The 23387-nt window shown below is 33.7% G+C and overlaps 1 protein-coding gene across 25 annotated transcripts in view; it reads right to left on the bottom strand.

The window, feature by feature from the left end:
* Positions 1-23387, bottom strand: part of RIMS2 (regulating synaptic membrane exocytosis 2) — a 272552-nt gene that overhangs the window by 92770 nt on the left and 156395 nt on the right. For 9 of the 25 annotated variants that reach the window (XM_087890829.1, XM_087890830.1, XM_087890844.1 and 6 more), the window contains 2 exons: positions 5889-6062; positions 4702-4811 (listed from right to left, as the gene is read on the bottom strand). In XM_087890829.1, coding sequence (XP_087746955.1) covers positions 4702-4811; positions 5889-6062 — 284 coding nt within the window. Of the gene's footprint in view, positions 1-4701; positions 4812-5888; positions 6063-13675; positions 13739-15254; positions 15327-17568; positions 17677-19233; positions 19300-23387 lie in introns of all 25 variants that reach the window. The other 16 variants (XM_087890824.1, XM_087890843.1, XM_034422153.3 and 13 more) reach the window with 4 other exon arrangements.

Raw genomic sequence — 23387 nt, 5'->3', positions numbered from 1 at the left:
TTTATAATGCAAGAAATGTGTCTTCATTAAAATAGATTGCACAAACACAAATATTAGAAGCAGATGAATGGCTGCTAGCAACCCTCTTAATTTCCCCAAATATTTCTCCAATGGGTTGGGAAACTTTGTTATCAGCTTTTGTGTCATAGCAACTATGTGGATGCAATATATACTGTATTTATTCCTTTAGTAAATTACCATATCTGCCAGAGATCCACATATTTATAATTGTAAATCAATCATTACAGCACTCATGAAAAATACCAACAAAAGCCATTCAATCTTCCATAATAACCTCAAATCAATCTAAAATGAAGTAATAAAAATAATTCTTAAAGAACAGTCATTATTAAAAAGAAAAGTAATAAAATTAGTAAACATGGTATCATGCATTAATTATTGGACAACCTCCCGAAAGGCTCTACCTTTATTTACTTCTAGCATGCTGTAACAGATGAGGCAAGACTCATTTCCAAGAGTAACCTGATCCATAAGAAAGAGGCTACAACAGATGAAGGTCCCAAAGGTACTTTTTCAGGATGCAACTGGACTTTCTTGTTTTTTCTTTTGAAGACGGTTCGCTTCTCATCCAAGAAGCTTCTTCAGCTCTCACAGGATAGTGGGTATCCAGTTGCCTCCTGAAAAAGCACCTTTGGGACAACCATGACCTGGATGACTGAGAATCTCTACCAACCTTTAACAGAAGAATGCTTTCTAGCCTCAGCTCCTTTCAAATGGGTTATAACCAAGCACTTGGCCTGAGATGAGCAACCTCCCGAAAGGCAAATTCTGGTTGAAGAAGACAGTCCTGCAAATTTCTTAGCAGCAAGCTATATAGGGTCTTATAGACCAAAGCCAGAATTTTACATGCATCTAGAAACTTACTGGCAATCAATGCAGAATCTATAAGCAGTGGTGTGAAATATAGCTGTTGTATAATGCCTGTCTCTAAACAGACAACTGCATTTTGTGCAAATTGTAGTTTCCAAGTAATTTTCAGTTTCAAATAGTCCACATTGCAGTACGCCCACTCCTATTTAGTGGATTACCTTGGTTAGTGAATGTTTGCATATACAATGGTAATAAAAATAATAATTTCCTAACCAATGCATTTACAACCAAATTTTGTATACTTGTCAACAATGCATGCTAGAATAAGAGTGATGTGGGCATAGCTATACAGGATAATTTTATTTCAATGAAATGACAGTAAACAGCAATTTTTGCAGTATCTCTGTCTCTGTTTCTCTCTCAGTCTGGTCTTGTTCTTACTTGATGACCTAGTCATTCAAATGAAACTCAGTCGCTAAACACAGAGTGGGTATAATCCAAATGTTTATTAATGAAGATGATTTACTGTTTTAAGATCTTCATGCTGTGGTTAGGGCTGCAAATGGCACACCAACTAAAACAGAGTAAATATCCTCCTGGCCATAGCCTCTGCCTTGCCCAACCAGGAGTAGCTATGAATTTATAAGCAGGCCACCAAGGACAGACCTGTTTCCTCAAGGGTAGTGCTTTCCCTTTGAGAAACAAGAATTACAAATGAATCAACAGTAACTCCATTTTGCTTAGGTCCATTTTCGACCATCCAGACATCTACTGCTTTCAAGACAAGACTTCCCCAGCATCCCCAGTATAGCAGCTGTATATCAATAGCATTCAAATGATACTAATCCCCAAACCGATGAATGATTTTTTTCCAGTAGTTTCTTGCAAATGACATACAATGGGTGAGGAAGGATCAAACCTTATGGTATTTAAAGGCGAGGAACCCCCAAACTGACATCTCCTATAACTGCAAACTGGAAGTGATATCTAAGCACTTATACTGAGTCTGACTCTGTTTAGTGAGATGCTGCAAGAATTGATACTCTCTCCTCTCTACTTAACATTTTCAACATTTAAGCTGCTGGGTGATGTCATCTGAGAGTTTGGGTGAAGACATCTCCACTCTGGGCCAGCCAATGATGATATTGTGAACATCCTGTCTTTATCTGGAGGCTGTGGGGGTCCAGACGGGGAACAACAGGTTTCAACTCAAGTGGCTTTGGGTTTTAGGACCTCTGGATTCTGGAGACATTTCACTTCTTGGTCTGGATGGGGACTACACTACAGAACCGATGTGGACTGCAGACAGAACCAATGTGTAATTTGGGAGTACTCATGGATTTGAAGTTATTCAAAGAACTGGTGTCAGCAATGGCTAGGAGAGTTTTGGCACAGCTACATGTTGTGCACTGATTGTTCCTTGACCGGGCTCTGTTCACAATCACTCATGTTGTGATCAATTTCCAATTGGACTACTGCAATAGATAAGACTGCCCGTTCAGAGCATTTAGAAGCTTCAGCTGGTGCAAAATACAGCAGCAAAGGCAGCTGTGGATGGTTTTCATTTAGCACCTGTGGCATCTCTTTTCTGTATGCTTCCGGGTTCAATTCAAGTTGCAGATTGTGACCTATAAAGCCCTACATGTTATGGATTACTTGTGGGATCATCTCACCGAAATTGTATCTACTTGTCCTGCAACATCTAGGAAGAGAGATATGCTCCAGGTCCCATCAAAAAATGTCATCTGACTGATCCCCAAAGGAGAGCCTTTTGTATCATGATGCCCAACCTCTGAAATGTCTTTCCTCTGGGAACTATATTTGCCCTGACCCGGCTGGCTTTTCATAAGGCTCTTAAAACCTGGTTTTATTGCCAAGCTTGAGCCTGTGGTGTATGATTGTATCCTGAATATGTTGCATACAGTGCTGATTTTATTTTGGCTCTTACTCTACATTTATTAATTATTGTTGTGCTATGATGTTCTTATTTTGTTTTTATTCCATGTTATCCATCTAGAGTAATAGGGTAGAGATGGGTGCCCATATAAATTGAAAAAATAAATAAGCCTGAATCCTGATTGAAAGGGATTCTATTAATCTACATCTTTTAAAGAATTATGTGTATTCAGGGAGCCCTTGACTTACAACCAATCATTTACTGATTATTCGAAGTCACAACGGCACTGAATAGTGACTTATGACCATTTTTCACACATACAACCATGGCAGCAACCCCTTGGCCATGTGATCAAAATTTGGACACTTGGCAGCTGGCATGTATTTATGATGGTTGCAATGTCTCGGAGTCATGTGATCACCTTTTGCAACCCTTTGATAAGCAAAGTCAATGGGGAAACCTGATTAATTAAACAACCGTGTTACTAGCTTAACAACTGCAGTGACTCATTTAACAACTGTGGCAAGGAAAGATCATAAACTGGGGCAAAACTCACTTAACAACTGTGTGGCTTAGCAATGGAAATTTTGGGCTTAATTGTGGTTGTAAGTCGAGAATTACCTGTATTAAGGCCATGGTGCCCTTATAACATTCTTATTTACAAAAGAACATATACTTTAATTTTTTTTATAAATTAAAAATCCAATTTTTAATAATTATTACTAATGAAAATGTTTATATTTTATATGATGTAACATTTAACAGTTGTGAACATCTTCAAACAAAAAAAGACAAAGTAAAATGCAAAGTGAATTTAATGGTTCTCTGAAGTTATCTATCTCAGGGAATTAAGTTATACCACTGTAATATACAAAACAAATGAAAAATCTCATAAAATGCAGGGAATTAAACTAGAAGACCTCCAAGGCCCCTTCCAGCTCTATATTCTATGTTCTTTTGTGATATACACAATGACTCTATGTGATTTTTAAATAGTTTTTTAAAATGTCTTTATAGACAGAGTCTGTATTATGACAGATTCTATAAAAATATGGAAAACCACATTTTTTTAAAAAATTAAGAGATTAAAGGATAATCTTGTATTTAAAATACCTGGAAGCTCTTTTTCAGTGATAAATTGTATTTCTTCTTACACTGTTACTGTGTAGGAATTGTGTTCTTCACTTGAAGAAGTTTTAAAAACATTCACTGAATTTAAAACTTTTTAAAAGTTTGATTTATATCCAGAATCAGTTTAAGACTATTTAGCAGCCAGATCTTCAATCTTTTTTCCATTTAGCTAGGAGAATATTCTAAATAAACTATGAATAAAATTGGTTTGTCACTCTGTTACTCAGCTATATCTGGGTTCTGAGAAAGTGATTTAGGCTAGAAATGTGATGTCACCTACCCAGCAGTTTATAATGTGGGCTATTTATTCATTTTTAACTAAGCGAAACAATCAAATTTTGATATAACATTCTTTGGCTGTTCATAGTAGCACTGAACAATCATTTTCCTCCAATATTCATATATAAACTCTATCCCAGAAACTTCTGAACAATTAATATATTTTTAGAATACGCAGCTTAATTTATGTTGTCATCTATAACTGATTCACACAGGTGGAATCAGTCTACCGTTATAGGTAGAGTATCAAAAACTGCTTCATAAATTTTAGCTGTGATATATACATACATTATTCATACATTATTTTCATTGTTAGAATATTTATATGGCTCCTATAGTACAACAATCCTGCAAAGTCCAAATTCCTATGAATTGAATAAAATTAATAAGCATTTGCAACCCTCTAAAAGACAGTAGTGATGCCATTTTAAAGATAAAATTCTAACCTACATTTTCAGAGCTCTGGAAATAAGACAAATTAAAATTCAAATGTTTTTAAAATATAAAACTATTTTCTTTTTTTAACTTCCTATAATTTCTTTTAATTTAAAATGCTCACTTACTTCTCTCCAGGGTCCCTTTTGGGGGGAGTTGTGGCAACTGTCTACCCCTGCGTCCTGCCACCGGAGTACTTGATGGGCTTGTTTGGACTGATCCCGAATGAGCATGTGACCTACAGGACACATCAACAGAAACCATCAATTGCAACATATATTTATTCTTATGTAGTTTGAGAACAAAGGAATGATTAATGGCTTTTGTGCATGTTGTACTTTAATTGAAATGATGACAATTCAACCTTAAAGATTTTAAAAAGCATAGTTACCAATAAGGTTTATCTGGAAGCTAAGGGAAACAATACTGAAAGATGGCACAGAATATGTTTTGTAACTGCATATGTTAACCATATAAAGAAATATATGTAGAGGTATATGCATACTGAGACATACTGAAAGAAAGTAAAAAAAAAATAGAAGTATATGTATAAATATGATTATTTCCATGTTCAACTAACAAACATTTCAAATTCCAACTAATATTGAGATGATGATTTACACAGCCATGAATTTGATGACAGGCAATAAAACAAAAGTATATTTCAATGAGTGAAATGAAATAATAACATCATTGTTACTGATTCTTATAATTCACTATAGAAAAGCAAAGAAGCCAGACAATAATCTGATTTGGACAAAATTAGATTAACAAATATCTTCTCCAATTTCATTCCATTATTTATAAAAAAACAACTAAATAAATCAACACTGTGTAATCATGAATAAAATATGTTACAAAAACAAGAAAAATGCAAAACATGCACACAGCAAATAAGAGAAAACAGTGATTAATATATCAAATTAGTACAAATTTAAGAAACTATTTTTAAAGTATTATTTGATGTTATGATTATTATTCCATAAGCGATGTCTGATGATCACATTTAATTACTTCTTCTGTAAGAGAAATACATGAGAAATTATGAAGTGTTTGAGAGTAAGAAATCACGCAGGATTCCTAATAAATGAGAAATCACAAACAAATGTAAGTAATTGTTATTAATTATTGTTAGTAAACAAATTACAATGGCAGCCACACCATTATATCCCGATGGAATATAAATAGTGTGTTGACGTTGGCAGGGTTAGTATCTACAACTATTGTGATCAGCCAATGATGAAAGGAAATACTATTGAAGTTTTGAAAAATAAAAAAGTGAGCTGGTGGGGCAGGATTAATCCGTCTGTTTCACCTCGATAATGCAGGTGAGGGAGGGGCAGATCTTCCAGTCATTAATGAAGGCATCGATCTCATGAGGTTTGACTCAGGACGCTCAGTGGATCGGGAGCGGGGGCTGGGCCGCTCTAGCACTGGACGCTGTTCTGTTGATCTGGATCTTTGATATGGTAGTCTAGGTTCCCAATTCCTGTAATGTTAGTCAAAAAGCAGCTCAATTGACTTTTATCTGTGGTTATGCATTTTGCTGCAGCACATTGGATTTGGAGCTATCCAACATAAGCTAATTTTAATAACTTTTTAAAGTTTTCTTCTTGCTAATATTAAGTGGGTAAAAAGAAGTATACTTCCTTAAAATGGTCATGTGAAGAAAATTATTTAGACAGTTTAATAATGCAGTGGAATAAAAACTATTAATTTTGCATTAAATCGCATTACTATTTTGGGAAAATTCAAAATTCAAAAGAAACGATGCAGTTTTCTAGAAATATTAAACAGATTAATGTTTTTTTTAAAAAATCATATATTCCATTATCTGTCAGCAGTTATTTATGGTGGTTCATTTCAACAGGATCACTAAATATGCACAAAGGATTTTAAAAATCCTGAATAACATTTCTCATTTACTGTGTATTAGTTTAACTGTCAGGTATAACTGTAGCAAGAATTAAACAATTTTAAATGAGAACAAACGTATTTGTTATTGAACAAAGTATTTGACATATGCACATATGGCATAAGCTGTACTTTTGTGCAAAAAAGATCCAACACATCAGATTCAAGGGCATCTAAGAAACCAAATGGAAAAATATGAAAATTATTCAAACAATTATTCAAAATTACTGCAGCAGAAATTAATTTTAGGCAATGGCTGCAAACTGGTTCTATAATATAGTAGGATTTTTACAGTGTGTTATTAAAAGATCCTTACAGTCTGTAAAGTTTTCTCTCAATAAAGATAACATATTGACTGAGAAAACAATTAAATACTGTCATACATTTATTTTAACTCATGAACTTAGCTTCAACTGAAGATTTAAAGTTTTATCTATACAGAAAACAAAATTTAAATTTTGTATTAAAGAGAACAAAAGAACACTAGATAGTTGTATTACAAAGAGGTCATAAAATTGCAAAATGTGTTTCAAAAGCTATCCTTTAGTATAGAATTGATTTGAATTTTTCATAACTTGTATTTTTTTTCAGTAAAGCATCATCTAGAGAAACTCAATGCAGGGGGGGAAGTGTCTGATTCAATAAAGTTTATTTAGGTTTTTTTAAAGTAACTGAAAAATGTGCTACAATGTTATTGCTTATTTATTTACTGTCAAAAGAGAAAAAAAGTGAGAGTTGAATATACACAGAAGTGATACACATTCGTTTAAAAAAAATAATATAAAAAAGACTCTAGGGTCAAATTCTTGCCTGCTGATGCAAATTTCAACAGAACCAATTTTCGTGAAGATATTAGTGAACTGATCCTGTGATAAAAATATATATTACAAGTAGTCCTTGACTTACAACCATTCCTTTAGTGACCATTTGAATGGCACTGAAAATAGTGACTTAAAATTGGTCCTCTCACTTACAATTGCTATAGTATCCCCACAGTCACATGATCTAAATTTGGGCGCTTGGCAATTGACATGAATTTACAATGGTTGCAGGGTCATATTACTGCCATTTGCAACCTTCCAGCTGGCTTCCAACAAACAAAGCCAATGCGAAAGTTGGATTTCCTTAGTGACTCGCTTAACAAGTGCAGTGATTTGCTTGACCATGGCAAAACAACAACAACAACCAGGCATGATTCACTTAAGAACTATCTTACTTAGCAACAGAAATTCTGGTTCCAATTGTGGTCACAAGTCGAGAACTACCTATACTTCATCTTAAGGCCTACTAAAGAAATATTATTAGGAGTGCTAGATATAATAAAAAGAACAGTGCAGCAATACGCTAGGAGAACTGTGTCTTCCTTTGAGCATTTTAATAAGTAAGACATCAAACTTCGCTAAAGTAAAGGTTTTCTGATGAAGAACAGAAACCAATATTGATATAGATAACATAGATATAAATAAAGAATATATAGAACAGCTCTCTATTGCAAAAGTTCAACACTTTCAACTGATCTCTTTGCAAATACAAATCAACTGATTAATGTTCCTTCTATTTGATTGTATATGAAAGCCTCACAGAAAAGATCAAAATGATCGTTTCACTTTAAGCTCCAAACAGGCATTCATGTTTGATTGTAAGATCAGCAAAGAAAGGTTAAGTGTCAGGAAGGAAGCCTATATAGAATCAGGGTTTTAAAAACAGATTTCCGACAACAGATTACCTTCCTATCAATAAAATGATTGAGGGTTTTATTGGTAGAAGATTCGAAATGCCTGTATTTTGAATCCCTGTATTCATAAAATAGTTTAAGCACACTAAACTGCATGAGTTCAATTGTATAGCTCTTGACATGCCAGTATCAAAAGTGTATAAGGAAGGAGAGATACCCCTGCAACAAGCATAGGAGAACACTATAAAATAATTTTGAACATTTCCTTAATGTGGGGCGAGGGAATATATTTAATTAGAATTTATTTATTTTTATCCTGCCTTTATTATTTTTATAAAACAACTCAAGGTGGTGAACATACCTAGTGCTGTTCTCCCCCAACAATAAGCCTATGAAGCAAGATGGACTGAGAAAGAGAGTGACTGACCCAAAATTACCTAGCCAACTTGTATGCCTATAGTAGTACTAGAATTCACAGACTCTCGGTTTCTAACCTGGTGCCTTCAACCACTAGACTAACTGGCTCTATTCAGTTGCAAATCCGAACAAGAATGTGGCAACCCAGCAGCAAATTACCAAATGGCAGATAGTTCCCTGAATGTAGCCATTCCAATTTCTGCACTTCAAATAGTAAGAATAGCTTAGAATACTACTGATTCATATTTTAATCAGAAGATGAAATTGCATTCATTTGCAAATGAAAAAGTTTTTGAATCTTGAATTATCCTCAGACAAATTTGCAAAAATTACCTCATATTTTTTTCTGAATCTGTATGCACATTTTCTGAATGGAAAGCTTGATCTGCCAACATATCCATTGTTTCACTTCTTTAATACCAAAACTGAAAAGTAACCTTAACTTGCAATTGGTTGACTAGCTGCAAGGCAGTTTAATGAAAAAAAAATGAAAGTGTCTATCAGGGTCCCAAAACATTTTAAAATTTATCTGAAGTAATGGAATATAAACAATAGGAAAAAGTTGATTTTATTATCTATCTATTATCTATTAAGGAGCTTAATATAAAAAAGAGGTGCCAATTTCAGAAAGGAAGTCATCCATATAAAGATAAGAGAACACTTATTTTCTCAGTTATAACCAGCTACCCTAAACCATTTTGGAGTAGACAATCTCATTTAAAATATTTTGCATTCCTTTTAATTTCTAATCTATTGCTATTACTTCTTAAATTTTAAAAACTTTCAGAGAAAATTCTTGTTTCATTTTATGTTGAAATGCTTTCCAACAATATAAAGTGAATTTAAATCCTACAATTCATTCATAATTTATAGTTTGACTAATGACTGAAAGCTATGTAAGAATAAAAACATAAAGTAGTCACAGTTAATTTTTTGCATTATGAAAATTGTTTACACGTCCAATTATCTTATCAGTTGGTTGAAGATCTATACAATAACAAGAAATAGTACTGTACATATTTATACTTTTTAACTGAGCATATAAAATATGTATAGTTTTAATGGACTAAAAGTCATCTGGAATTTAGGATTTAGGTATTTGCCAAGTCCTTCAAAAGAACTAAATGATATTAGTTAAAAAATATTTTAGCTAAAATGTCTCATGATATGAAATGAATTTGCAAAATTACTTTGCTAATGTTGAAATAAAACAATGGAGGTTATCTTGAGCTTTATATTATTGATATTATAAATAAGTAGAAAATTGCAGACACAAAAGAATAAGTAGAACAAAGTTGAATTCATCAAGGCCAAAGTTTTTAAAGTATAGACTCTTAAACTAAACAAACAGGAACCACAAAGATGAAACAATAGAAACAATTCATTGCTTTCCAAAAATATTTATTTGCCTTTCTTTTGCACTGCATTTTGTTTTCTGTGAATGACACCTAGCATGTTATATGTTATGTTCAAATTAAACAACAAAAGCAATGAATGTCAAATAAAAACATTAAAATGCAGCAAATTATGGTGCATTTTAATGATCAGATACATACATATTTCTAGGGACAATGGAAGCACTACAAGAGAAAACACACAAATTATGCCTAGGAGTCACAAACTTAATCTAACCCAAATACTTTTTACTAGGAATACCTGTCAGTATCTGGGGAAGACTGTTGGATTTCAATCCTTGGACATGCTATTCTTCTATTAGCTATTGGAATTTTGCTGGTGGTCACAGATATAAGATAACCTGTTAGCACAATGTTAATAACTACTGGTATAAACAAATTTCTAAAGTTAACCAACTGTTAAGATGCAATAGCAATAGCACTTAGACTTATATACTGCTCCATACTGCTTTACAGCATTCTTTGAGGGGCTTACAATTCTCAGCATATTGCCCCCAACAATCCGGGTCTTCATTTTACCAACCTCAGAAGGATGAAAGCCTGAGTTAACCTTGAGCTTGTCAGGCTTGAACTCCTGGCAATGGGCAGAATTAACCTGCAATACTGTATTCTAATCACTGCGCCACCACGGCTCAGAAACAAAGTTAAAATAATACAATATTGTATAACTTGGCTGAATTACTTTTAAAATAATAGTTACCAATTAAAGTTTATACTACTAATTCAAATACCCAAAATTTACACACACACACACACACACACACACACACAAAGAGAGAGAGAGTACTTATTTTAAAATCTGGTGAAATATCCAGAGTCACAAAAAAAATACTTATATATAATTTCTGCCATATACATAGATAATACATCAAACTGCATATGTTGCTACAGAACTTCACTACACCTGCAGGATTCTATCTCTTCTGCCATGCCTGTGTGAGGGTTCTTAAGCAAAAATTAAAGAAAGCAAGAAAGTCCCTTTCAAAATATGCAGCAAAAATTTATGAATTTGAAGCAAATAACAATTACAAAAATATTTTCTTTTTATGGCGACTTTGTAACAAATTAATATAGTCTGTTAGGAATCTAGAGACAGAAAAATAAAAATCTAGATTTTAGAATCTTTGAAACTTTACATTAACAAACACTAATATTTAGCTTAATCTTACTTAGATTTTTTTAAAATCTAATATATTCTGACATCAGATCTTTTTACTTTACATAATTTTATATTCTTTATGCATATGAGAATAGTATGCAAGGCACCTAAAATATCACAGTACATAAAAATCTTATCTCTTATACAGCTCACCATATTTTACAATTCTTTAACAGTATAATTCCTTTATTATGAATATTGCTTGAATATATTATAATCCATTAGTGTTCAACTACTCTCATGTATAGTCCGTAGCATCTACAAAAATTAAAATAAAGTAGGAAATTGCCATCTATATAATAACATGATTTACTTTGTCCAAAAATGTATTTTTCACCACTGTAAGTTTCTGTACAAAGTACATGCAGTTTTGGATCTTGGTAAGTAAACACAATTGGCTTTATTTATACCTTAGTAGTACAAAAAAACCCAGAACCAAAATGGGGACCATTTGAAGGCAAGACGGATGTTTCAGCAGATTTATAGAAGTACAAAACATCTATTAAAAAACTACATAAACCTACTGACTCGATTTAATAGACCTCGGGGTTTTTTTGCGGGGGGGAGGGAAGTGCCCTTTGAGACAGATTGGAGTCCTCATGATTGCTTGGACTAATTCCTGCAGTTATCTCGGCATGTTTCAAAAATATTTTCTAAGTATAGGTAGTCCTTGACTTACAATGGCAACTGGGACATAATTTCCATTGTTAAGCAATGCATCTCTAAGTGATGGCAATTCCTGCAGTCCCTGCAGTCCCTGCAGCAATCATTAACCAAACCCCACTATCATTAGGTGAGGCAACTTCCTGCCAGCTTCCCACAACCAAAGTCATTAGGAAGCTGGCGAAAAGTTGCAAGTCCCAGATGAGCAGGCAGGCAAGCAGTTAATGCCGGTTGGAGCAGGAATTGTGTGGGAGGAAGGGTCATGGAGGTAAAAGAGTAATCACACAGGCCGGGTACACAGGATTTCAGAGATGCATGAGGGGTGCAGCATACATTGGGAAGGGGGTACAAAGGGGCGAGAGGCCTAGCACTGGTCAGGGAGGGTGCACAAGTGGCTGGTGTAGTGTAAGCAAAGAAGAGGTGAGGGAGCATGTGTTGTTGGGTGAGATTAAGCCCAGCACTTTGCAGCATCCCTCCTGACTTCATTATTTACTTTCTGTGTAAGCTAGCAAGGAAGGTTGCAAATGGCAATCAGGTAATTGCACAGGGCTGCAACCAGCTGTAAGTGAAAAACCGGTTGTCAAGTCCCTAGATCACAATCAAATGACCATGGGGTGTGGTGGGGGTGGGGGATGAGACGGCCTGAACCTGGAGGACTGGTTGTAACCACCATTTGTTCAGCGCTGTCCAACGGTTGTTGAAGATTGGTCATAGGTGAAGGATTATTTGTATTCAGAAGTGGTGCAAGCACACTGTATACTATTCAGTAAAGTACTCTGGCTTTTTTTAACTGTAGTTATGTAAGTTTTGAAGCACTTCTTCCAATTCATTTTTATGTAATTTTTCAAGTTTTCCTTTCGTTCTTTCTATCCACAATAAGTCAATGAAATTATGTTATTGGCATGACTTATGTCTAAAGTGACACCTAATTTTATGTACCCCTATTTGGGGTATTTTCAATACATCACTATCATAAAATGTATTGATAGGTGAGTTCTATTAACAAATACAAGGGTTGTAGATTAGACTGGGTGGTAAATAAATCTGTCCATAACAGAATTAACAGAATAACAGAGTTGGAAGGGATGTTAAAGGTCTTCTAGTCCATGAAGTTGAGAAATGTTTGGAAGGTCTCTATTTACTTCACTTCATGAAACGATACCAGAAATTGTGTTTTTTTTCCCTTCATTTTTTTTTATTGTAAACTTGTGACCCAATCTTCTTTCCACTGTTTTAATCTAAGGCACTAAGATTCTTTTAGGCTGTTATAGAAGAATAAGCCTAGCAAATCCCTTTCTCAAAACATGAAAATATTTTTGACATTTCCGCTGAAAATCTGCTAATCTCTATCAGAGTGGGATTATAGCCTTCATGGAATTCCTACTCAAAAGATGAATCCATTCACTGAGTTTTTCATATGACAATCCTGATACTCAAATACAATTAAAATAATAACTAAACTGATCAATCTTGTTGTAGCCAAGGCCCTAATTCATTTTGGATGGCTAAGAATGTCTTGTTTTTTTTCAATGGCAATATACTAATTAGGACTTACATTATAGATTTCATTAGGTTCCTACCAGTACCTTGAAATGGCAGGAAACTATGTAATTACTTTTCAGTAACCATAAGTGGAGAACCTATAAGGCTACTAAAGGGAACCCGAGGACTGCATGCATTCCTGTGGATATAGGGTATCTATATCTGAAGGAAAGCTGGATTTGTAAAAATATTACTAAAATCTAATGCTCATAGAATTGGGTTTTAAAAGGGAAGAAATAAAATATAAACTAAAATAATACTGTATTCTAAATACATATCCTATATTACAGAATCATAATACTTTACTCTTTACTCACCTGTGATTTTCAGCTGTACCATTGACTACATGATCTGCCCATGAACTTGCACCATTGTAATACCTTTGCAATGCAGTTAAAATAAAGACAAGTTATAAGTATGAAGTTATTTTCCAAACATTTTTTTTTATGAGATGTATTTTTATCTCAGTAATCAGGCAAGGATCACAAATGTTCTCCTTACATCCTTTTCACTACATCTTGAAATACATTTGGGGAATTAAATCTTTGGAAAAAATTAAAATATTTTATTCTTTAAAAGTATTAGCTTTTGGTCAGGTCATTTAACTATCTAATACATAATTGTTTTATATAATATGATATGATATATGATATGATCAGTGGTGGGATTCAAATAATTTAACAACCGGTTCTCTGCCCTAATGATTTCTTCCAACAATCAGTTCACCAAACTGCCCAGAAAGTAAACAACCGGTTCTCCCGAAGTGGTGCGAACTGGCTGAATCCCACCACTGGATATGATATATGATATATATGATATATATGATATATATGATATATATATATATATATATATATATATATATATATATATATATATATATATATATATATAATATAAAATTATTAATTGTAAGCCACCTAGAGTTGCTTTGCAGAGTGTGAAATTTTTTAACTAAATAAATAAATATGTCAGGTCTTGACAGAAATGTTACATGACATGATATTTATTTGACACAGCATTTGGTCCAAAGGACTCTCATTTTCTTTTCAGGTACAATCTGCAAAGCCTAACAATCATCACAATCTTATTTGGCATCTGATTGTGAGTATACCGTAGCTGTCACAAGAACTCTGCAAAGGCAAGGGATATGGAAGAAATATATCATGAGTCTTTGCAATAGGTATTGTTTATGGTACCTATTGCTGGAAATAAAATAAAGCCTTCCCATCAACAGAACAATTCTGAATACAGACTTTGTATTTTGTCTAGGTAAATTTATTTATTAAACAATTTTGCTCTATAAATCTGATAAGTGATATGCATACTGTTATAATTAATAGCAGCAACAAGAATAGGAAAATTATAAAATTGCCAATATCTATATAAGAAGTAAACCGTACAGATATTAAATATATTATATGGTAGGCTTTATATAGCATCATTGGCCATTTTTAAGACCACCCAATGTAATGAATTATGTTTGTCTTAGAGATGAGCAAACAATTCAAATTTAATCACCTTGGGTATTAAATAGATTGTTCAAGCTTCACCAGAAGTGTTCCAATTTTATACAGTATTCCACTCACAAAAAAGCAATTCAAGATCAGATACGTTTGAAATAATTTCAAAATCATTAAAAGTCAAAGCAGCCTGTTTTTAGCTCAAATTGGTTTTAATGCGAAGCATTTTGCACACTTCTGATTAGCCTTACTCATCCTGAAAGTGCATGTTCTTCTATCATATCTACAGTATGTTAAACCAAATTAAGATTCCCATCATCTATGAGGGGACTGAAGTTGATAATCCGTACTCTATAAGCCCATGTCTACTATCTTCTTTAAAATTCTTAAATATATGTATTATTTACATATCTATCTATCTATAAGTAAATACCTTTCGAGAGCAGGGGAAATAAACGTGTCATCGACATATGCATTAGGCTCTCTTCCCTCCTTCCTATTCCTCCTGAACATAAAATAAACAGTAAAGATATTTTAGAATAGCCTTGCATACTTCTGCTGATGCATGATAATGGCCAGCAAATATCAAGCTACTTTTAGCACAATACAAAGCAAAAATAATTTGTATCCTGAGAACAGCTATTTTTCAAATAATTCCATATTCAGACAAGTCTCATATGACCTTACATTCAACAACTATGTTAAGACATTCTGTCTCCCAACTAACAAAGCAATGATGGCAAGACTTTCATAAATTCAATCAAGTGAACTGGTCTATTCCTGAGGGATGTGAACAGTCAACAATATGTAGTGCAAAACATCCAGTATAGTGAAATCACGACATGAGGTAATCATGAACGCTTATCTCTGAATGTAGACTGATGGTTGATTCACCAAGTCAAGCCAATTTTTGTAAACTTTTAAAGATTTGGAAAAATGAAATATTCATTTCCAACTATTCAAGTAATGTGTTCTGGTTCTCACTAAAATGTTTAGCTTAGTTCCTTTTTATGCTTAGCTATTAAGTCAGTCAACCTTGAGGACTATGAGAGAGGGTGGGGTGAAGGCAACAGTAAAATGCTACTGCACATAATATTCAATATTACTTACTAGGGATGTTTTTTTTTTCAAATTAATTAATACAATTGATCAAAGAAGAATCTGTTATAGCATAAAGGGGAATGTGGATACCCTTTTCAAAAGATTCTGTGGCTTAAAAGTAGTATATAAAAGTATGAATATGGGAATGATAGGTAATAGGTATAATACTAGCCAACAGGATGTACTTTCAGTATAAATTGAATGTTGTCCAAGTTACATTCTTACTTGGGGCCAAAAATGAGGCCATGATCATTTATAATTTAATGATTTTTAATTTATATTACAGAAATCATTCTATATGGAACTGCCCTCGAAAAATATTCAGTAAGTTCAGCTAATGCAAATGCTCCAAGTAGACTTTTATCTTTGATGCCCTTTTAGGCCATGTAACTATCAGTTGTAGAACAATTTAAATGCTTTTTGTTTCTGAGCAGATCCAAGATACTGATTTAGTTGTATAAATCCTTAAAGATGTTACATCCAAGCTATCTAAAAGTTGACTTCTTCATTTTCAACTTGCAGATAATTTCTGATCAACACTGGAATTATAACAACCATCAGCCACAGAAATTATTTATTTATTATATGTATAATAAATTAGACTGTCAACTTGCAAAGCTTTCCAGTCCAGCTTTCACTTCACACAGACTTCATTGTTTGTGTATGAAAATACTATTGAAGCTTACATTAGATTTTTATTTCTCCTATCAAAATGGCCAAGAACCCATTACCCTGGGAAAGTTTGGGGCTGCAAATGACAAATCCAAGGCCTGCAGAATGTTCATTCCCGCTCTGTATCTAAATTATATTAAGTTTCAGTTGGCTTTCATCAGGGTCAGTGCTAGTCCTATCTTGTGAAGGATCATTCCGACAACAGGTGCTGCAACAGAAAAGGCACTTCTCCTGATTCCATCAGATGACATGAAATGTGTCCATCCTAGAGCATGTGGGACAGGCAGATATCATTTGGGAAAAGCAGTCTCATATACAGTCCTGTTCCATGTAGAGCTTTATATGTGATAATTAACATTTGTAATTGCACCCAAAAGCCAACAAGGAAATCAGTGCAGCTTGGGAATTAGGTTTGTTACATGAGCATACACTGATGTGCCCATGACTTCCTGTGTGGCATTCTAAGTTTATTATGACTCCTGGATGATCTTTAACTACAACCCATGTAGTCATGTTGAAGTAGTCCAGCTGGGAAATGACTAGGACATGAGTGACAGAAATGAAGACCTGCTGATCCAGGAACAGGTACAATTTGCACACAAGATGGTATTGTCCTGGCTACAACTGCCAGCTGGACTTGCAGACTGCAGACTGTCTGAGTGGGAGATTGCAATCCCATTCAGAATCAAAGATAGAAAATATCTAGTTCACAAATCAGAGGAATTCAAAACCCAAAATATTATTTTTGATATTGAATTGTTAATAGTGTGCCATGAATTCTACAAATATCACCCTCAAAAGTTTAAGTGCTTCAGATACATTTTATAAAATAGTATTTTCTCTTCACTTTGTGGAAATCACATTCCTTGAATTTCATGTCTCATTCAAAATAATAGTGACAGCTTTTTACAGATTGGTACATTATGCATTTATGCCTAATGTCATAAACTAATGATACTTGGTATCTGTTATACCTCTCAAACTCATAGTAAGCACCCTCAGAATAGGTACGGCACATCCTATGCGATCGAAGTAATCTGATTGCATCTTCACAAAAGTTAGGATACAATGAGTGATCCTTGCTGCCAAAACATAAGCAATGAAACATGAAGCTAAAGTAAAAAACAGACAAATAAATACAGGCATGAAGGTATATATGAATGATAGAAGAAAATAAAAGGGTATGAAAAATGTGTTCATTAATGCCTGTATTTTAATTTATAAATAGTGTGGATCAAAATAAGAGTTTAAGCATCAACATGTTTTGGATTGAACATTTAAAAAGGAGGGTATATTTGAGCACTTCTGAATTTTATGTGAAGTAGCCTAAGAGACAGCTACAAGAAACTTTATTCATTATCCAATGAAATTTGTATGAGGAAAGTAAAGTTTCCTTCAAATATGATTAAAATGCAATCAATATGGCAAAAAACCCAGCCAACTACATAAGTGGCTCTCCAATAGTATCATTAAGGTAATTCTGATATAACATTTCCCAATCATACAAGAGTTGCTTTCCAGTAATAAGAGAACATTATCTTCAGCTGAAACTCATTTCTCCCAGACATAATCTATATTATTAATGCTAAATACTGGTAGGCATGGCTGAAGTCTGAATGGCTTCTCTCTTAATTAGCAGCTACAGTATAGGAGAACCCCTTGTTAAGACAGGATCTCCAAACTTTAGGACACAATTTTAAGTTTATGAAATTATTATAGCTATCATAATATAACTACCTAGTTCAGGTGTTGGCAATCTTTTTATGTAGTGATATTGGATCTCATATAATGATACAGACTGCAAAAAATTAAGCAGAAACTCTGACAAGATTTGATCATCATTCATTCCTGAGATTTTATGTATTTATAGTAAATCCTTGGTGATCTCAAACGACAACCCCAAATCTCTTATGATTTAAAAATCTGACAAGTGTTCAGCTATTTTTTTTTAAAAAAAAAATAGCATTTGATTGCATTAAATAACAGATACTGTAAAATATACAATCATTCGCTCCAGGAAATGGGGAAAAAGCACTCTTCTTATTAGCAGAAATTCAAAATGCGTTTAATACCGCATATTAAACCTTATATTTGCCTGATATAAAAACAAAGTTCCTTTTTAAAGACATTAGCTAGCTGTTGTAGAATTTACAGCAGGCTAATTCCTGCTATGTTGTTGTTCTTTCTGTATTCAGATCCTATTTTATCTAATATTATACAACTGGAAAGGCATTGATAGGCTCACCTAAGATTGCTGGAGGGAGGGAGGGAGGACAGAGGAAGGAACAGAGAGAAAGAGAGAGAGAGTGAGAGTGTGTAATAATGGATGATAATATGGAATAATGGTTTACAATAGGATGACTGAAAAAGTTAAAGTAATATTGAGCAGAATCTAACATCTGGAAATTCATAGACAAAGCATGATAAATGTTCAAGAACTGGGCAAAAAGTGTTGTTGCATAACATGCTCTCTATTGATTAGACAAACAATGAATGTAAAGTAGTACTTTTTTAAAGTCAAGTATTAATATTTGCAAAAGGTTTTTATTAAGCCATTCATTCATATTAACTAATATGAAGCAAAAATATAAGTAAAAGCATGCATTTATACACAGAGTCACACACAGGAAAGCAGATACCTGGCATCTCTATGATGGTAGTCAATGGATTGAGTGTGATGGGACCAAGGCAGAGTGAGATAATGACTGAAAGCATAGCAGAAACAAAAATAAAATTGTAAGACAATAAAATTAAGATAGAGTAACATATATAGATATATATCATAAAATAGAAGGTCTAAGTGCACAAGCATAAAGGCGTAATTTTTATACACAAAAAAAAAATTCATAAAAGGGATCGATATATTAATGTGCTTCTCCTGATGCAATACTACTGTAAGCAATTAATTCCTGTCCTCCACACACCTGAAATGTGGATGTTGTGCAACTTAATTCAAGGTACTATTGCTTTGATTAATGAAGGTGGCTGTCCCATCACTATCATATTTAGAAAAGACTTAAGTAGTAGGTTGCAAGGTATTTACAGATATTTAGGAATATTCCAGAATAAGATATACAGAACTATCTTGGCATGTCAGATGTTGAGGACATTACATTGTACTGATTTCACCATAAGTATGATTAATCATAAAGTTCATAAAGATGGAAGCAGTCTTTTCCTAAAATTCAACTGTTTAACAGAAAAAATACTGAGAGTCAGAAGACAGAGGGCATGGAGAAGAAAGAGGGTACAAAGACTGACTTGTTAAAAAAAGAATTGCTAGATTCTGTCTGGTAAACCATAAAGGTACAGGTAGTCTTCAACTTAATGACCATAATTGAGCCCAAAATTTCTATTGTTAAGTGAAAGATTTGTTAAGTGAGTTTTATCCCATTTTATGATCTTTCTTGTTATAGTTGTTAACTGAATTAGTGCAGTGGATAAGTTAGTAACGTGATTGTTAAGTGCATCTGGCTTCCCCATTGATTTTGCTTGTCAAAAGGTTGCAAACATGACCCTGGAGACACAGCAACAGTCATAAGTATGAACCACTTGCCAAGCATCTAATTTTGATCACATGATCATGGGATTGCTGGAAAGGTTGTAACTGTGAAAAACAGTCATAAGTCACTTTTTTAGTGCCATTGTAACTTTGAACCATCACTAAATGAACTGTTGTAAATTGAAGACTACCTGTCGTGCTTCAGATTATTAGCAATTCTTGCTAATTATTATTATTAATAATTATTATTATGAATTTTACTAACTCTTATTACATTGCCTACTTTTGTCAACTTGTAGTTTGGTTCAAATATCAGTTCTAAAGGATTGTGATAAAGTATTTTCTTTATATCTGTTTTAATTCAGGATCATTTGCAGAAAAAATGGAGTGTTTTTCCTTTTTAATAAATTGTAAATATTTATGTAATTTTTATACTTTGTATATCCTTAATGTATTCCTTTTTTTTCTTTTTTCTGTCTTACAATAAAAGCATACTTTAAAAAAAAAAAAAAAAGAGTCTGACATTCCTGTGTGGGAATGCTGTGAGTAGAAAGATCCTAAGAGAGATCAGTGGCCTGCAGGGTTTAAATTTGCCTGCTGCAAGACGGTCCACTTCCATCCACCTGCAGGCCTCTTTGACTATTTGTACTTTGGCTGCAGAAGAGAAAATAGCCTTTACTGGCAGATAATTTCTTTAACAGAAGAGACATCAATCTCACTGAAGACCTTTCATGAGGTCAATACTTTCCCTTGAGCACAGGTATACACACACACACACAATTAAGGGATGGCTCACCCAGATTGCACCACACATCAGTAGCAGCTCATAACACCTGCCTCCTTGTTATGGTCTACTCTAACTAAATCAGAATCAGGGGCTGAACTGCCTGATCTGGCAAAAAGACTCAGGAACTCCAATCACCTGGAATAGATCAGGGATCTAATGAGAATGAGCAGGTGACTCAGATGTAATAAGAGGCCAGATCCTGGCAGAGTGCCTAGACCCACAATGAGCCAAGTAGTTTAAATGACAGAACAAAGACTTCTCAGCAATAGAGGTTAACAACACTTCAATCAAGAGACTGGCAATATTGGATCTGTGATCCTATTGTTCTGGCTCTTTGCTCTGCTCTTGGCTTGAAATCTCAAACCAGCTGTGAAATTCTCTGGTGTCTGAACTCTGATACAGATAACTAATTCCTCTGCCATTGTCACATCCCTTTTTTTTTTTTAATTTGATTTATATGCCGCCCTTCTCTGGAGACTCAGGGCGGCTTACAATGCGTTAAGCAATAGCCTTCATACTTTTGTATATTTATACAAAGTCAGCTTATTGCCCCCACAAACTGGGTCCTCAATTTACCTACCTTAGAAAGGATGGAAGGCTGAGTCAACCTTGAGCCTGGTAAGATTCGAACCTGCAGTAATTGCAGGCAGCTGTGTTAATAACAGGGTGCTTTAAACCACTGTACTACCAAGGCTCTTTATTTATCATATATTATATTATTAAATATTAAATAAATAAATATTATTATTTATCAGATGTGGGTGCTATTGGTGCATTGCCTTTTGTTTTTTTTAGCTACGATCCTAAATTGGACTCTGTTGATCTGTCTCTGGATCTCTTGACCTTAAATTTTTTTAAAGAAAGATTAATGTTGCTCAGTGCTTTAGGATTCATAAAATTATTATACAATAATTATGTTCATAAAACATGTACTTGTATTCTTTATTTTTATTTTTATCTTTTTTAACTAGCCCCAATAAGATTCCAGATTTTTTTTTTAATCGTGTGTCATATTGAACAGAAGAAAAAGAGTATATATTTGTGGGGACAAATGGAAAGGAACTGGAAAAAATCCTTGGAACGTGTCATTTAGCTCAACAATGTTGATTCAGCAGTTACTGCATTAAAAGGAGTTCATTGTCACAGACCAGATATAGGAGCAAAAATAGCAAAGAATAACATGCAACAAATAGACATCTTATTATAATTTACTGGACTAAGAACAGTTATTTCAATGTTTGCACAGTTTCATAGAACAGAATTCTGACACAATTTTGACAGAATTCTATCAAAAACCTGCCTAAGATAGAGACTGTAACTCAGTATTATGTATATTCTTTCAAAAACAATTGAAAGCAAGCTTGTATAAGCTTGAATTTATCAATTAAAGTTATTCCTACTTAACAGCATCCAATGTGAAAGTGATGACTTCAAAAGAGTATTTGAAGTTTTTGCACTATAGGTTTTAAAAATCTCTAGAACAATAGCACACATCAGTTCTGAAAAGTATCTTTTCCTTTTTGAACTTCAAAAAATCCTTGTTTTCTAACATAGCCTAAAACAAAGGGGATTTATCATTAAACAGTATTATCATATTCCACTAAAATACTGTCAAAGTCCCAGATATAATAAATTATATTCCAATGAAATAATAATTTTTATTTAAAATTGTTTCCATATATAAATTGCTTCTCACACTGACAAATATTCAGTTCACCAAACAACTGGAGGCAGCTCCACTTAAATATCAGTAACAATAGCATTTAGATTTACATGCCACTTCACAGTGCTTTACAGCCCTCGCTATGCGGTTTTACAGAGTCAGCATATTGCCCCCAACAATCTGGGTCCTCATTTTACCAACCTCAGAAGGATGGAAGGCTGAGTCAACCTTCAACCTGGTGAGAATTGAACTGCTGGCAGTCAGCAGAATTAGCCTGCAAAACTGCATTCTAACCACTGCGCCACCACAGCTTAGGGAAAAGAGCTTCCCTTCCTTCCAGTATACCATATGACAGGGAGAAACACACTCAAAATCGCTACTCCTAATGAGTTACATTGATCTTAAATTGAAATGTAGTCCACTTGCTGGAATTTTTGTATTAATGCTTGTTTATCTTATTAAATCTTGCTAAAAAAAGCTATGAATTCATGCTTGGGAAAATTGCTTATCATACCTATTTTCTGGAGAGAATGAACCTGGTCTCAGATATTAGCACTTAGTTCAAGAATGGGAAACTAAGAGAAGGAATAAATGACATTTTTTTATACTGGAAAGACTGGGACAGAACTGGAGATGGAATTTGTGCTGCTTGTTAAATAACAATCTAATCAGATATAAGCAACAAAGTGCCCATAATTGCTAATGACAATTAGTAATTTTAACAATCGTTCAAGAAAGTAAAATAATAATAGCTCCAAAGTGCTATTAAAATCACAAATAAAGTAATAAAGTACAAATTGGGATATACATTGGGATATACAAATCTGAGCTGGCTATGGCT

This window comes from Pantherophis guttatus, chromosome 3 (genome assembly GCF_059756535.1).
Source record: "Pantherophis guttatus breed Tessera chromosome 3, ASM5975653v1, whole genome shotgun sequence".
NCBI classification, from domain to species: Eukaryota; Metazoa; Chordata; class Lepidosauria; order Squamata; family Colubridae; genus Pantherophis; species Pantherophis guttatus.
This window is presented reverse-complemented; position numbering and strand designations above follow the sequence as displayed.